The sequence below is a fragment of the Phascolarctos cinereus genome, unplaced genomic scaffold, assembly GCF_003287225.1.
Source record: "Phascolarctos cinereus isolate Bilbo 61053 unplaced genomic scaffold, phaCin_HiC Scaffold_1;HRSCAF=81, whole genome shotgun sequence".
Classification (NCBI taxonomy): Eukaryota; Metazoa; Chordata; class Mammalia; order Diprotodontia; family Phascolarctidae; genus Phascolarctos; species Phascolarctos cinereus.
The window spans coordinates 205,624,012-205,642,195 of record NW_027555514.1 but is presented as its reverse complement, the minus strand read 5'-3'; the positions used below and the strand labels follow the sequence as shown (position 1 = coordinate 205,642,195).

At 36.2% G+C, this 18,184-nt stretch overlaps 1 protein-coding gene across 1 annotated transcript in view; it reads right to left on the bottom strand.

Moving 5' to 3' along the window:
• Positions 1 to 18,184, bottom strand: part of DENND5B (DENN domain containing 5B) — a 213,158-nt gene that overhangs the window by 132,213 nt on the left and 62,761 nt on the right. Inside the window, 1 exon segment of the mRNA XM_020975818.2 lies at positions 4,590 to 4,699. Coding sequence (XP_020831477.1) covers positions 4,590 to 4,699 — 110 coding nt within the window.

Here is an 18,184-nt window from a genome sequence, read left to right as displayed (position 1 = left end):
ATATGCCTCTTACTTTCCCTGGCTTCCTTTAAGACTTCCTTTTGCAGAAGGCTTTCTGCCTTTCTCCTCCCAGCTGCTAGTGCTTACCTCTTCAGATTATTTACATTTTCTTCTCTCTCTCTCTTTTTCTCTCTCTCTCCTCTTCCTCCATGTTTACACACACACACACACAAACACACACACACACACATAGATATATCTCATAGATATATCTTGTATATGCTTAATTATTCACATGTTGTTTCTCCCATTAGAATGGATGCTCCATGAAGGCAAGGATTGGAGTTGGGTTTTTTTTATTGCCTTTCTTTGTATCACTCATGCTTAGCACAATGCCTAACATATTTAATAAATATTTATTAACTGTCTAACAATTTCACCAATTCATTATAACCTCCTAATCTCTTCATCTCACCCTATGTTTTAATCCTCTAAAGCTATTCTCTGCTTTCACTACAATAACCAGTTAGTACAACTTTCCTAGTGTTTCCTGGCCACTAGCACCCCTATTCTGGCCTTACTTTACTCCCCTCAAAATTTTAATCCAATAGGTATCCAGTTCAAATTTCTATATACATGTTGCTTAACACCATTGGGAGAAGTCACCCAACTGTACTTAGGTCCACTATAAATTTATATTATCCAGTGTGACTTGTGTACTCACTATTACACATTGTAAGGTGGATTTTATTATTCTTTTTAGATAATAGTTTCCAGGATCCTAGATACTAGTTCCCAGGATACTAGATACTAGTTCCCAGGATTTCATATTGTAAACAATTTCTGCTGCAACTGTGCAGTGACATATAAGGATGAGATAGTGTAAACATTTGAGTTATTTTGTAAGTAACCTACTGTGTCTACACAGTGCTAAGTCATCAGGATATTGCTAAAATTAATGTAAATTTGTGAGGTAATTGCTGGCAAATTGCCTTCTTTGTGTGCTCCCCTATAAATCAGGTGAGCGCTGGTCAGTGAGTGGGGATTTGGGGATTTGGAGAATGCATAGAGAAATGCATGCGTGTCTGCCTCAACCGGCCCCCATTGAGGCTTCAGGGGAAGTACACTAGCTCGAATGCTATATGTATCTTGATTGGCCTCAATCAAGGCTTGGGGGGATTTGTGAATGTGTTTGCCTCAACTGACACCCATTGAGGCTTAGGGGGGAGTGCATAAGCTGGAATACTGTGTTGCTTCGACTGGCCTCCATCAAGGCTTTGGGGACTGAGATTAGGAACTGTGCTCCTAAGTAAGGGTTGTTGTCCCATTCTCACCCCTGTGAGAAGAGTAATTAGGGGAAGCTGTAGGAGTTGGTGCTCCCATTATCAGCAATCTACTTGAGAAAAATAAGAATAATTAATTATTTAACCCCTCCGAAGCTGTCTTCCTATTCTTCTGGCTGCCTAGATCAAGAGTGAACCTGCTAGAGCCGCTCTTGTGTTCACCTGCTCCAGAATGTTTCCTACAATCTTTGTTCCAAACCTTCTCTTCTCTCCTCAGACCACCTATACCACTTCCAATCTCTTGCTTATTTGACCATTCTCGCTCTGTCTCTTTTGCAAGATATCATCCACGCCTTGTCCCTATGCATGAATGTACCACTCTTCACTCTAACTCTTTCTCACTGATCTCATCAGTTCAAAAGGTTGGAGGTGGCTCTAACACCAGCATTCTCTAAGTTCAAGTTCAATGATGGAATGAAATTAGGAACTCAAAAGTCACTGAACAATTAATAAAAGGTTTACTTTGGTGTAACACATCAAGAATGTGCAACAAGGACACAGTGGCACTTAGATTCACTGTATTCTGCCCCCCTCATCTTCCTATGGAAATGCTGGGTCATTGGGGCAATATATAGAGATGGATATGGTGATTCTCATGGCCTTTAGTAATCCACTGAATCTGAGGGGCCTAGATGCCATGTAGCTAGGATTTTTTATGTCCTAAGGGAGCCAGGAAACCTTGCACCAGGGAAGCTGATATCAATTAGTTCCTTGGGGCTGCCTGGTTTCCTTTTAGGGAAAGCTAATCCCTGGCACAAGAGGGTAAAAGGATGGTCCGAGGCCTGTGGCCATGTTGTGGAAGGGGGAAAGGAGAAATCACCTCAGGGAAGTACTGGTAAATATTAGTCCTATCACAGAAGGGTTCAACTATTGCCTACTGCAGATGACTTTCAAATCAACAAATTCAATTCTCATTTATTTCCTAAGCTCCAGTCCCATATTGCTAACTGTCCATTGACCTCTTCAACTGAATATCCCCAAAATATCTCAAAATCAACATGTCCAAAATGGAAGTCATTATCTTTTGCAACCAATTCACTCCTCCTCTCATGTTCTAAATTTTTTCCCTAAGAGCACCACTATTCCACTACCATTCTTCTAGTTACCCAGGTTTCCAATTTAGGATTATTCACAATTTATCACTTTCATCCTCTCCCCCATTAACCAGTCAGTTACCAAATACTGTCAATATTATTTTCACAACTCTTACTACCATCTCCCTCTCTTCAAATATATCACAACCATGCTAATTCAAGTCTTTTCTTGCTACTTTCATAGACTATTAAAATAGCCTTCTAATTTTTCTCCTTGCTTTCAACTCCCTCTTCTTGAATCCATAATGCAGTCCACCACCAAATTCATATTCCTCAAGTATTCGCCTGACCACATTACTCCCCTATTCACTCTATTGCTTCTAAGATAAAATAAAAACTCCTAGCCTTTCATAATTTAGCTTCAACCTATCTTTCTAAGTGGAGAACACATTACTTCTCATCACATATGACATTCCATTATCTACTTCCATGACAGCACTAGCTGTTTCCATGACTAAAATTCTCTTCCAATGATAGGATGTTTCATCTCATCATTTCCTACCTGGCTGCTCTCCCGACTTTATTACTATCTCCAGAAACTCATCTTCATGCAAGATCACATCAACTCTGATATTCACACCTCCTCAGTACCTCCTTTCCTCAGTAACTTCTCTTCCTCTGGTTAGAGAAAGTAGAGGGAAGACCTTTCCAGGTCTTCATTTAAGGAATGGGCCCAGGGCAACTATCCTGTCATTTCCACTTTGGCTGCAGGATTTCATCATGCTCACTCCACCCTCCCCTCCCCCACAGATATCTTCCCTTCCTCCTACCTCCTCCACCACTTTTCAGCTTCTTTTTATATATTGTCTTCTCTCATTGGATTTTGAGCTCCTTGAGGGCACTGACTGTCTTTTGCTTTTCTTTGTGTTTCCAGTGCTTAGCACATGGCTTCGTACACAGTAGGCATTTAATAAAGGTTTACTGACTAACTCTTCCTTTTTCAATTCTGACTCCTGTACTCCTTTCAGGACTTAACACAAGTACCAACTCCTATGAGAAATCTTTTCTGATTTCCATAGTAGTCAGTGGCCCCTTCAAAATTAAGGTATACATAAAAAATAAACATGAAGTATTTACTTATCTGTATGCATGATGATACCTTGAAGTTAGGTATTGCCTCAGTTTTACCTATCTTCAGTACCTAGCACAAAGCTTGGCACACAATGAGCACTTGCTAAATGCTTAATGAAATGATTGCTTAGTTCTAGTTGATGACAGTATCTATGTGTTAACTAATATGAAGTCTTAGAAAATAACAGTATAAGAGTTATGATTAAAAAGAAAAAAGGTGAAACTGGATGTCTAGCAGACATCTTGAACTCAACATGTCCAAAGTTGAATGCATTTGCCTTTCCCCTAAATCTTCACCATTACTGTAGAGGGCAACACAATCCTCCTTGTCCTTTGCTCACAACCTAGGTGTCATCCTTGACTCTTCCCTACCTCTCACCACTTTCCCCACCCTGCAACATATCCAATTTGTTGCCAAGGCTTATTGATTTCACCTGTGCAACATCTAGGACCTCATCATCTCACACCTAGATTATAGCACTAGCCTGCTGTTTAGTCTGTCTGCCACAAGTCTCTCCCCATTCCAGTCCATCCTCCATTCAGCTATCAAAGTGATTTTCCTAAGGCACATATCCAACCATGTTACTTCTCTACTCAGTAAATCTCAATAGTTCTTTATCAGCTCAAGGATCAATAAAAAATCTTCTGTTTGGCATTCAAAGCCCTTCACAACTTGGATCCCGCCTACTTTTCTAGTCTTCATACACTTTACTCCTCTCCATGTACTTTTTGATCCAGTGACACTGGCCTCCTGGTTGTGCCATGAATAAGGCATTTCATCTCTTCGCTCTAGGCATTTTCTTTGTCTTCTGGAATACCTTTCCTTCTCATCTTCACCTACTGCCTTCTCTGGCTTCCTTTATGTTCTAATTAAAATCTCATCTTCTGCAGGAAGCTTTTCCCAATCCCTCTTAATTATACTGCTTTCCTTCTATTAAATATTTCCTACTTATCCTGTATATAGCTTGTTCATATGTATTTGTTTACTTGTTGCTCCCTCTATTACATCGTGAGCTCCTTGAAGGCAGGGACTGTATTTTGCTTCTTTTTCTATCCCTAGCACTTAGCACAGTGCCTGGCACATAGAAATTACTCAATAAATGTTTACTGACTGATTAATTGACAGAAGAAAAATACATACCATATTGACTGCATCTTGATCAAAGGGGTTCCATTCTACATTCTGAGGATAGTGAGCCAAAACTTTGGACTTGAAAGTTCTTCTTAAGGGACTTCGGTCAAAGTTTTCTCCTAGGAAGAAAAAACCAAGTTTTTGTAAACAAACTAGTGGCTTTTAAAAGCTATTATGATAGAGATGTGTTAGCTGCATGAACATAAGAAGTTTGTATTTAAATGAAAAATAATAGCAAAAAAAATCTTGAAAAATCCAAATATCTAAAAATGTGTTCAAGATATAACATGAATACAGTCTTTTTTCAAGACTTTTTATAAAGTATTAAAGAAATGTTTTTAATTAATTATAAACTTGATATGTTTTCTCATTGTTCTTAACTTTTATTAGATTACAGATCTATAATACTACAACAAGATTACAGACCTATGCTATTACAACACAACAATAAAACGAAGTGGTTTTCTTTGAGTTACTGACTAGTATCATTGTTGACAAATACTTCTGTTAAAAAATCATACAAAGGAGGCTACGATAATATTAACAGAGGAGTCATAACATGCACTCTATCAAGCCCAAGACTAAACAAAAATATATCCAAAAGCCTATGGGCCTCAGAAAAGTGGTCAGACCATAAAAACCAGCATAAGTCCAGGTAGATAAGCTGAAAACCTACCAGCATGGACCAATGATATGGCAGGAGCACCTGAAGCCTGTAGCATGCTTTACTTAGGGATAAGAAAACTGAAGTGCTAAAGACAAGAACGCTTTAGGGTAATATGAAACCTGAAGCATTCGGACCATTTTTACCAACATCCAATTTGGGAACCAGGAGCACTCGGACCAGAAAAACCCGGAGTGCCCAAAGTTCAAAGCACTGAGAACTGGGAAAGGGGAAGGAAGGACCTGAAAACTATCAACATACTGAGCACAGATAAAACAGAGGAAGGAGACTCCAGAAAATTCAAAAGGACCTGACACACCATCCAAAAGTACAAAAGGAAATGGCACTTGGCCCTGGCAAAATGTCCCAGATCAGAAACTGAGGATAGAGATAACAGTAAACAGAATGAAACACAGAACACTATGAATAAATATTATAGATCTCAAAATATCCAAGGGACAAGCCCAGAAGAACAGAAGAACACAAAGACCAGCCAAGATGGTGGAGTAGCAGGAAAGAAATACAGCTGAGCTCATCCCACAACTACTCTACAAGATCATTCTAGAAAATGTACCATATTGAGACCTGAATGGGAAATCAAAGAAAACAATCAGAGCGTCAGTTTTTTCAAGTCAAGATCAGCATATGGAGCCAGAAAGAGACGTCTGCTGACACTGGGGACAGACACAGACAGAAGTAGGCACATGGAGCCTTCCGATCCAAGGACAAAGCAGGGCCTGCTTGCAGCTGTGGAACAGGGCAAGAAAAGGTACTAGGTGCAGATTGGGTTGAGGATGAGGGACACACTTTGTGCAAAGAGTAGGAACAAGCGCCAACAGGTAGCTCTGCCACTACCTACCCATTGCAGGGTCACATATACAAGGTACATTGAGGAGTCAACCCATCCCTAAAGATGACATTCCTGGATGAGGAGCAGTTATGGGCATCAGGCTATGTACTGAGCAAGAAGTAAATACAGAAGCAGTTGGAGGTTGGGGTGGGATGAGGTAGTCCTCAGTTTCAACCCCCAGCATAGTCTGAAGCCAGAAGCAGAAAAAAACAAGGTAAGAAGTCAAGTCAACAAGTATTTAAGTGCTTAGTATGTGCCAGGCATTATGCTAAGCACTGGGAATACAAATACAAGCCAAAGAGAAAGCCACTGCTCTCAAGATTACCTTCTAATGGGATAAGACAATATATAAAAGGGAGGTGAAAAAGGAGGTAATGGGAAGTAAGTATTAGCATTAGGACCTGCTGGCAAGAATGAAAGATCATTGATCTGGGCTCTTCCCAAAAACAGAAGTTCCAGGAATGATTTACCTATGGGAGAAGGAGGCCTTGGGGGCAGAGAGAAAAGGAAGCTGAAGCATAGTGGCAAAGTGCCAGCATGGGCAGGAATCCTAGACCAAAGATAACCCTGTGGTTCTATCAAGTCAAATAAAAAAGCATTTATTAATGAGCATATCCCCACAACTACTCCACAAGATCTTTGAGTTATTGACTAGTATCATTCTTGACAAATACTTCTGTTAAAAAAATCATACAAAGGAGGCTATGCTAATGTTAACAGAGGAGTCATCCATGTACTCCATCAAGCCCAAGACTAAAGAAAAATATATCCAGAAGCCTGTGGGCCTCAGAAAAGTGGTCAGACCATTAAAACCAACATAGGTAGATCAACCATCATAGAAGATCAACCTACTATGTGCCAAGGATTATGTTAAGTGTTGGAGATACAAAGAAAGGCAAAAAGTAGTCTTTGCTCTCAAAGGGCTCACAGTCTAATGGGGAAGACAATGGGAAAACAACGATGTATAAATGAGATACACACACACATACATATATATGATAAAGTGACAAAAATATCAGAGGGAAAGGGAAGGAAGGAAGGAAGGAAGGTAGGTCGGAAGGAGGGAAGGATTTTTAAAGTATCTAATATGTGCTAGGCACTGTGTTAAGCACTTTACAAATATACCATTTGATCTTCAAACAACTCTGGAAGATAGGTGCTACTGGGGACCTAGGTACCCATTTTATAAAATGAGGAAGTTGGTCTCCAAGTTTATTTATTTATTTTTTGCATTTTTACAATTGAGAAAACTGAGGTAAAGAGAAGTTAAATGACTTGCCAAGTGCTGTCGTACAGCTAATTAAGTGTCTGAGGACAGATTTGAATTCAGGTCTCCCTGACTCTAGGACCAGTGCTCTATCCACTGCACTATACAGCTACCTCTAGGACTGGGAAAGGCTCTCTGTAGAAGATAGGACTTGAGCTGAAAACTGACAGCTACAAAAATGCCTAGAGTAGGTAAACGGAATATTATGCACAAAGCATAGTAAGAAGACCAAGGTCACTGGATTATAGTGTACCTAGACAGAAATGATCATAGAAGTTAAATGGACAATTTTGAATACATAAAATTAAGAAGGTTTTGCACAATCAAATCTGACCCAGCTAAGATTAGAAGGAAACAATGAACTGGAAGAAAGTCTTTACATTAAGTTTCTTTGATAAAGTTTTCATAAGACTAGGAGTCATTTTCCAATTGATAAATGGTGGAAGTATATGAACAGGTAGTTCTCAAGGAAATAAATCCAAATTATCTATAAGCATATTAAAAAAATGTTGCAAGTCACTAATAATCAGAGAAATGAAAAGTAAAGCAACTTTGTGGTCCTACCTCAATCTCCTTCCTCCCCACACATTTCAATTTATTTATTTATTTATTGTTAGTTTTCAAAATTCACTTCTACAAGATTTTGAATTCCAAATTTTCTCTCCATCTCTCCCCTCTACCATTCCCATAATGGTGTGCATTTTGATTACCCCTTCCCCCAATCTGTCCTCCTTTTTATCACCACAATCCTCTTATCCTCTTCCTCTTCTATTTTCCTGTAGGTAAGATAGATTTCTATACCACATTCCCTGTGTATCTTATTTCCCAGTTGCATGTAAAAACAATTTTTAACATTGGTTTTTAAAACTTTGAGTTCCAAATTCTTTCCCTTCCTCCCTCCCCACCTACCCTCATTGAGAAGGAAAGCAATTCGATACAGGTTACACATGTGTAGTCATGCAAAACACTTCCATAATAGTCATGTTGTGAAAGACTAACTATATCTCCCTCCATCCTATCCTACCCCTCTTTTATTCTTTTCTCTCCTTTGGCTCTGTCCCTCCTCGAAAGTGTTTGCTTCTGATTATCCCTCCCCCAATCTGCCCTCCCCTCTATCATCACCCTGCTCTCTTGTCCCTTTCTCCTCTATTTTCCTGTAGGGTAAGACAGATTTCTTTCTTTCTTTCCTTCTTTCCTTCCTTCTTTCTTTCTTTCTTTCTTTCTTTCTTTCTTTCTTTCTTTCTTTCTTTCTTTCTTTCTTTCTTTCTTTCTTTCTTTCTTTCTTTCTTTCTTTCTTTCTTTCTTTCTTTCTTTCTTTCTTTCTTTCAGATTTCTATACCCAATTGAGTGTGTATGTTATTCCCTCCTTAGGCCAAATGTGATTAGAATAAGATCCACTTATTTCCTCTCACCTTCCTCCATTTCCCCATTCTACCTCTCTCTTTCTCCTTCTCCCAGTACATTCCTCTCTCACCCCTTAATTTTATTTTTTTAGATATCATCTTTTCCTATTCACCTCACCCTGTGCCCTCTGTCTATATGTATAATCTCTCCAGCTACCCTAATACTGAGAAAGGTCTCATGAGTTACCAATATCATCTTTCCATGTAGGAATGTAAACAGTTCAATTTCAATAAGTCCCTTATGGTTTCTCTTTCCTTTTTACCTTTTCATGCTTCTCTTGAGTCTTGTATTTGAAAGTCAAATTTTCTATTTAGTTCTGGCTTCTCAAGAATGCTTGAAAGTCCTCTATTTCATTGAATATCCATTTTTTTCCCCCTGAAGGATTATACTCAGTTTGCTGAGTAGGTGATTTTAATCCTAGCTCCTTTGACTTCTGGAATATCATGTTCCAAGCCTTCTGATCCCTTAATGTAGAAGCTGCTAAATATTGTGTTATTCTGATTGTGTTTCCACAATACTCGAATTATTTCTTTCTGGATGCTTGCAATATTTTCTTCTTGACCTGGGAACTCTGGAATTTGGCTATAATATTCCTGGGAATTTTTCTTTTGAGATCTCTTTCAGGAGGTAATTGGTAGATTCTTTCAATTTCTATTTTATCCTCTGGCTCTAGAATATCAGGGCAGTTTTCCTTGATAATTTGTTGAAAGATGATATCTAGGCTCTTTTTTCTGATCATGGCTTTCAGGTAGTCCAATAATTTTAAAATTATCTCTCCTGGATCTATTTTCCAGGTCATTTGTTTTTCCAATGAGATATCTCACATTGTCATCTATTTTTTTCATTCTTTTGGTTTTGTTTTATAATTTCTTGAATTCTCATAAAGTCATTAGCTTCCATTTGCTCCTCCTTCCCTGTCCCACCTCAATCTGATGAGATTGGGAAAGTAAACAAAAAATGGAAAATAACAATCCTGGAGGAGCAGGAAAAACTGGCCTGCTGCAGAAGCCTTGAATTAGTACAACCATTCTGGAAAGCAATTTGGAACTATGTCCCAAACATTACATACCCTTTGACCCAACAATACCTCTATTGGGAGATCAAAAAGGAAAAGGATCTATATGTACAAAAATATTAATAGAGGCTCTTTTTTGTGGTGGCAAAGAACACAAAATTAAGGAAATATCTCAACAAATTATGGTATATTAATGTAATGGTATACTATTGTACTATAAAAAAAGAAGAAAGACAATTTTGGAGAAACTTGGGTAAACTTTTGCATGATGAAGTGAGAGGAAACAAAACAATTTATACTGTGACATCAAAACCAAAACATGAATAATCTTGAAAGACTTAAGAACTTTTTATCAAATCAATGATCAATCATCATTCCATAGGACCTAATAATGAAGAATACTATACACTTTCTGACAGAGAAATGATGAACTGATATGCATAGTGATACACATATTTTTGGACTTGGCCAATAAAGGAATTTATTTTGCCCAACTAAGCTTAGTTGTCACAAGGGTTTTATTATTCCCTCCCCCACCATTTCCACAGTGAGGTATGGAAGGGGGTGGGGAGGGAAATATGTTTGCTAACTGAAAGAAGAAATTTAATGAATGAGCTTCATGCTTAAGAATTGATAATGTTGATCCAATAACTAACAACTTATTTTAATATTATAAAATATGCAACTCCTCCCACCAGAGAATTAATTAATAGTGTAGGATTCCCCAAAAGTCTTAGTGCAACTTTAAGCTACTAAAACTTTTAAGTTATTAAAGCTTACAACTGCACTAAGAGTTTTGGGGCACTGTGTACTGGATATAGGCTTTTAAAATTTCATTAATAAATGTAGTTATTTCAATCCTTCACTATGTGCAATTAAGTACAGTGTTGTCTAGCATGCAATTAACATGACTGAAGCAAAATACTGATCCCCTATTTAAAATGAAAAAGGTTTTTGTCTCCTCAAATGTCAATACGAAATCACAAATCTTAATCCAGAACTAGTTGTCCCATGACAAATAAACAAAAAAAAATTACCCATAAGTTTAAAATAAAAGAATGAAATGTAACAGGTTTTACAAAATAGGATTATCAGATAATAATTATTACTGTCATTAATGGGAAGAGACCTGGCTTCCTCAGCATATTTTAGTCAAAAGTTTATATTAGTGAAAAAGAATCAGCAAATCCATCAAGTTACACTATTCATTACTTCTCAAATGAATCAGGAAATTAAAATGGAAGCAGGAGTATGAGAATTGAAAGGGGCACACAGTTACCCAAGCCATACTTCATCCAGAATCAGGACCATTAATTTGATTGAAACTACAAGCAAGGAATTTCTTTGTCACAGGAGAGGACTGGAGTAGGCAAGCATCGAATTACTGGGAAGTGATTTTTTTAAAAAAGGATCAATAAAACTTCTTAAATAACAACAATAAATACTTCCACTGTAGGTTACTGAGGCTAGTCATGTAAAGCTTGAGTTTCATTTTCTTCATTTTTAAAACAAGGTGATAGGATAAGATTATCTTTGCAAGTCCCATTTCAACCCCAGATTTTATAATCACACAAGATTGATTAGGGAATAGTAGGCAATATTATGTGTTTTGAACACAACTTTTTGGCTATGGTATACTCACTTGTTTAACAAAAACTTCACTAAGTTATTTCACAAAGTTTTTAAAGTTTATAGACAAATGTTAATTAATGAAATAGCTTTGAGTTTCTTTCGTAAACAGGAAATAAAAGTTGTGACAATGAAAGCTATGTGAAGTTATATGAAATAAGACAAGGTTCTGAAATTCCTGACAAAGTTAAAAAATCACCGGACTTAGAAGATTTTAGGTTTTGAGTTCTCTATATAGACTCGTTTTATTTTGCACTCATAACTTTGTACTTTCTTGTGAACTGACTGGTAATGTAAATTTTTTGTCCTTTCATCAGAAAGTATCTCTTTCATCAGAAAGCATCATCAGAAAGCAGTATCTCTCCCAAAGACATCTACAGGAGGAAGTTTCCAAAACAACCAAACAGAACCCAAAAGCAAACAAATTTGCCTTTTCCTCACAGCCCTATCCCACCAAGGAGCACAGGCAAAAACTGGACCAGGTTAGATAGTGGTAGTAGAAAAAGTACCCCAGAGCAGGGGTAGATGGAAAAGGAGTTAGACACATACATTGGCCTCTGTTGCTTCAAGTCAACAAGTAGTTGATATTCTTTGCTACTTCCCTAACTGGGCCTACTTGTTATCTTGTCCTAATGAATGAATTCATAATTCCATTTGGTTTGCCTTAGCAGTAGCAAGGATTTATGGAGGAATTTCAGGTGTCCTTTCCTGTCTCTGATGAAGAGATGATCCTTCTCTTTGACAAGGCAAATCCTTCTACATGCATAAGTGATCCCATGCCATCTCATCTTCTCTAGCATATTGCCCCCTCTATCATATTCATTCTTTACCTCATTTTTAATCTCTCCTTACTTACTGACTCCATCCCTGCTATGCCTGTTTCTCTCATCCTTAAAAAAACAAACAAAAAAACCCCTGACTTGATCAAACCATGCCCCATCATCTATTGTTCCAAATATTTCTTCCCTTTCTAGGTTAAATTCCTTGATAAAGTTACCTAAAGTTCTTTTACTACTTCTCTCTCATCCACCTTGAAATCCTCCAGTCTAACATCAAACCAAATGTATTGTCTTTTCTCAATCTTCAAGTGTCTTGACCTCTCTGCAACCTTTGACCCTGCTAATCACCAACTCTTCTTAGATAATCTCTCCTTTTTAGGTTTTCATGACTTTGCTCTATACTAGTTCTCCTCCTACCTGTCTGAATACTCCTTCCCAGTATCCTTTGCTGCTTCTTTGTTCATGTCATGCTCATTATTTTTAGTTATCTCCCAAAATTTTGTCCTGGCTCCTTTTATCTCTCCATACTAAGGGTACCTAACCTGGGGACCATAAATTTTTTAAAAAATATTTTTGAAAACTATATTTTAACATAATTTCCTTAGTAATCTTATGAGTTTTATTTTACACATTTAAAAACATCACTTTGCCACAACTAGGCCTATTCCTCAAAGAAATCAAAGAAAGAAGGAAAGGTCTTATATATATATAAATATTTATAACAGCTCTTTTTGGGGTTGCTAAGAGGAAACTAAGGGTGTACTCATAATTAGGAGAATGACTGAACAAATCACAGTATAGGAATGTAATAGACTACTACTACATTGTAGGGAAAATGATGAAAGAGATGGTTTCAGAGAAACCCAGGAAGTCTTGTATGAACTGATGTAGAGTGAAATGAGCAGAACCAGAACAATCTATACTATAACAATACCACTATAACAACAAACAATTTTTAAAGACTTAAGAACTCTAATCAGTTCAATGATCAGGGACAGCTAGGTTGCTCAGTGGATGGAGTACTAGGCCTGAACTCAGGAAGACCTGATTTAATTTTTTCCTTTTTTTTTCTTAACTTGAGAAATAAAATAGCATTTTCATAACAAAGTGGAATAGAAAAACAGAAGATTGCCCTGAAATCACAGATCCATTATGTACAACTTGCTATTTCTTTCAAATATACAACAAAGTTATCATGAAACTTTCTTTTTCCCCCTCCCTGCTCCCCACTCCCCAAATCTAAAGATGGCTATTATTAGACACAAATCTCTGTGTGTATGTGTGTGTGTGTGTGTGTGTGTGTGTGTGTGTGTGTGTATCACTTCTTTCTCTGTATGCAAATAGCATCTTCCTTCATAGGATCTTTGCACTTGGTCACTCAAAGCTGTTCTTTTTTTTTTTTTTTTAGGCAACTGGGGTTAAGTGACTTGCCCATGGTCACACAGCTAGTAAGTGTCAAGTGTTTGGTCTGAGGCTGGATTTGAACTCAGGTCCTCCTGACTTCAGGGCCGGTGCTCTATCCACTGCGCCACCTAGCTGCCCCCACTCAAAACTGTTCTTACAACAATAATGCTATTACTGTTATACAATGTTCTCTTGGTTTTGTTCTTCATTATTTCATACAGGTCTCTCCATGCTTTTCTAAAATCACAATTTCTTATAGCAGAGCAATAATCCATCATGAACATATACCACAATTTCTTTAACCATTCCCCATTTGATGGGCATCCCCACAATTTCCAGTTCTTTGCCACCACAAAGAGAGCTGCTGTAAATATTTTAGAACATATAGGTTCATTTCTTTTTCCCCTAGTAATCTTGGAAAACAGACCTAATAGTGGTATTTCCGGGTCAAAGGACATAGGCAATTTAATAACTCTTTAGGCATGATTCCAAATCACTCTCCAAAACTCACAGATCCACCAACAATGAATTAAGATCCCAATTTTTATACATCCCCTCTAACATTTTTCACTTTCCCCTTCTATCATTTTAGCCAATCTGATAGGTGTAAATTGATATCTCAAGGTTCAGTTTGCATTTCTCTAATCAATAATGATTTAGAGTGTTTCCTCTTCTCAGTATAAATTGTTTTGATTTCTTCAATCCAAAAACTGCCTGTTCATATCCTTTGACCACTTATCAATTGGTGAATGACTCACATTCTTATAGATTTGACAAAGTTCTTTATATATTTGAGATATGAGACCTTTATCTGAGGAACTGTCTATAAAACTGTCCCCTCAAGTTTTCTACTTTCCTTTTGATCTTGGCTACATTTGTTTTATTTGTACAAAACCTTTTCAATTTAATGTAATCTAAATTATCCATTTTACCTCTCGCAATACTCTCTGTCTCTTGTTTGTTCATAAATTCTTTACCTATCCATAAGTCTGATAGATAATATGTTCCAAGTTCTTCAAATCTTCTTGTAATATCTCCCTTTATAACTAGGTCAGTGCTTCTTAAGACTGTGGGTTGCGACTCCATATGAGGTCATGTAACTGAATGTGGAGGTCGCGAAAAATTTGGCAACAGTAGAAGTTTTCTGAACACTCAACAACCAAAAATTAATTCAAAATCAAATGTATAATGAATACAAGGTATTTCTGCCACTGCTTGCCCGTGTTGTATCATGAGACTTCACTGCATCTCTGGTTCTGAACACACAACATGTGCACTTTGCATTGTACATTCCATCACACCATACAGTGCCAATGAAACTGCCAGAAACACCTTGGCTCAGATTTGAGACTACTGTATGTTATGAACTGCAGTGTTTTTACTGTACATACAAAGTTTTCTGCTCTTATAGAAACATAATAGTTTAATTATGGAAAATAAAAACTTTTAATATTTTTCTACTACCATTCCTCATCATGTAAGTATCAAATTAGTATGTCTTTGGATTGTATTGTGTTAGAATGTTTGATTTGAAAAATTGCTGCTATCTCTTTTTACTGAAAAATAAGTGTTTAATTGCAGCAAGTAAAGACAAAAGCCCTTTAATAATATTTTTCCACCATCACCACTGTATGTGTATGTTAACTGTGAACAACAATTTTAAAAATTAAGCACAAAAAATATAATTTCATACTCTAAAGCTAGTATTTATTTGAGAAATTATTAGCAATATTTATTTACATTTTAGGACAAAAATATTTTTCAGTTATGGATAAGTGGCTAAATTTAGACAGAAGAGGTAAAAATACTGATGACAATGTGGCAGAGTCGCTACCAGGTTGTAGTACACCTAAATTGACAAGAAAAAGAAAATATATTGAATTATTTTTACAATATGGATTTATTTCTAATAATGATGATGGTATGGAAAAACCTCTTTGCTTAATTTTTAATGAAGTTTTGGCTGCAGAGGGCATGAAACCAGTCAAACTAAAATGACATCTTAATACCAAGTATGCAGCATGTTGCAATAAACCAGAGGAATATTTTGAATGACTTTTAAAATCCTCAAATAAAGAAAAACAATGTTTTGAGAAATTTGTTACTGTCAATGAAAAGTATTTACTTTTATCTTATGAAACTTCTTATTTAACTGCAAAAACTAAAAAGCTCGACACAACAGAAGATCTCACATTACCTGCTGCTATTAAAATGTCAGAAATAATTCATGGGAAAAAGTATGGGGATGAAATTCATAAAACTCCTTTAAGTAATGATACTGTTTCCAAAAGAATTTCTGAAATAAATAATGACCAGACCCAGCAGCTTAAGGGCAGCCCAAAGTTTGCAATTCAGCTAGATGAAATACTGATATTTCTATCATAGCACAGTTGTACTGTATGTGAGATATGTTTACAAAGGAAACATACATGAGGAATTATTGTTTTGTCACCCTTTGCAAGGGCACACAAAAGGGAAAGATATGTATCTTAAAGTCAATGAATTTTTCACAAACAAAGGTTTACAGTGGGAAAATTGTGCTGGATTCTGTACAGATGGTGCTAGAGCACTGATGGGTGAAAATGCTGGATTTGTAGCAAAAGTTAAAACTGGTGGCAATGAACCTATCACTTTTACTAACTGCAAATCCATCGGGAGGCACTCATAGGCAAAAAAATATCATCAGAGTTAGATGTTGTCCTTCATGATACTATCAAAATCATTAACTTCATTAAAAGCTGTGCCCTTAACAGTCATTTGTTTTCAAACCTTTGGAAAGACATAGATTCTGATTGCAAAAGCTCATTACTACATGCAGAGATAAGGTGGCTCTCAAGATGGTAAAATTTAAACAGATTACTGAAATTGAAAGATGAAGTTGTTATATTTTTGACTGAGCAGAAATCCAATTTTGTTAGTTTTGTTTCATAAAAACTTATGGCTTTCAAAACTATGTAATTTGTCAGATATTTTTTAAAAACTCAATGATTTAAACACATGGGTTCAAGGAAAAAAATTGTAACATATCTATGTTAAATGGTAAAATTTGAAGTTTTACTAAAAAAGTTAACATATGAAAGAATAGGTTGGAAAATGGCTCTTTAGGAATGTTTACAGCTCAAGATGATTTTATAATTGAAAATAACCCTTCCAAAGGTTTAATTGTAAGAGTTATAATTGATCATTTGAAGTGCTTGGAGACACAGTTTCAGAAACATTCCCCTTCAAATTTTGATTCTAAAAAACTAAGTTGAGTTCATAAACCATACTCAATTGAAAGTTAAAAAAATGTCAGTCATCTGCTATTAAAAGTTAAACAAGAATTTGCCAAGTTATCACGTGACACAGGTTTAAAACTTGAGTTTCCTAAAAAATCATTAAATGAATTTTGGCTTGGGATTAATATAGAATTTCTAATAATTTCTGAAATGGCCCTAAACATACTTCTGCCATTTTGTACGATATATTTATGCGCAACAGCATTCTCAGATTGATGATTATAAAATCAAAATATCAATCAACTTTGAAAAATCTTGAAAATGCTATACATCCTGCTGTATCAAACATTCTACCAAAATTTAATTCTTTATGTAAAAATAAACAAGTACATCCATCTCATTAGTATGCAAATTTACTTTCATCTTTAATAAATGGTAAAATTATATGTATACCAAAGAATTGTTTTAAAATAAATTTCTTCATGATTTATTATCAGTAAATGTTTGATTTGTATACCTATTTTATATACCTATATACCTGAGGTTGCATAAAAATTTATTGGGCAAAAAGGGGGTTGCGAGTAGAAAAAATTTAAGAAGTCTTGATCTAGGCTATGTATCTATTTTTTTCCCATGGGCAATTAAATTTTAATTATTTTCAGGGGAGCTTATTATTTCATTCGTACAAACAAGCAGTGGGAATGGAATGTGTAATCTAGCACCAAAATTGCACTTTTAATTTTTTCCTCCAACTTCCTAAAACATAGCACCCAAAGAGAGGGCAACACATCTGGAAAATGAATAAAAAAAACTTTTATAATCATTTGGATAACCTGCAAGAGAAGATACAAAGAGATGTGATGTTAATTAATCCCAGTGATTTTATGAATTAAGTTTGCCAAATGATATATCATGTATCCATTTTGACCTTCTCTTGGTAAACGGTATAAGACAGGGGTGGGGAACCTGAGGCCTCAAGGCCACATGGTGGCCCTTGACCGATGCAAACTTCACAGAACAAATTCCCTTAATAAATGGATTTGTTCTACAAAACTTGGACTCGGTTTATTAGTCTATTCCAAATTTCTGCCAGACTGCTTTCCAATTTCCCCAACAATTTTTTTTTACTAACTAATGAATTCTTATCCCCAAACTTAAGTCTTTACACTTGTCAAAGACTAGGTTAGTGTATTCATTTGCTGATGTAAATTGTATGTCTATTCTGTTCAACTGATCTACCTTTCTATTTCTTAGCCAATACCAGACATTTTTGAAAATTACCGCCTTATAATATAGTTTAAGATCTGGTACTGCTAAACCTCCATTCTTTACCTTTTTTTCCCATTAGTTCCTTTGATATTCTTGATCCAATTT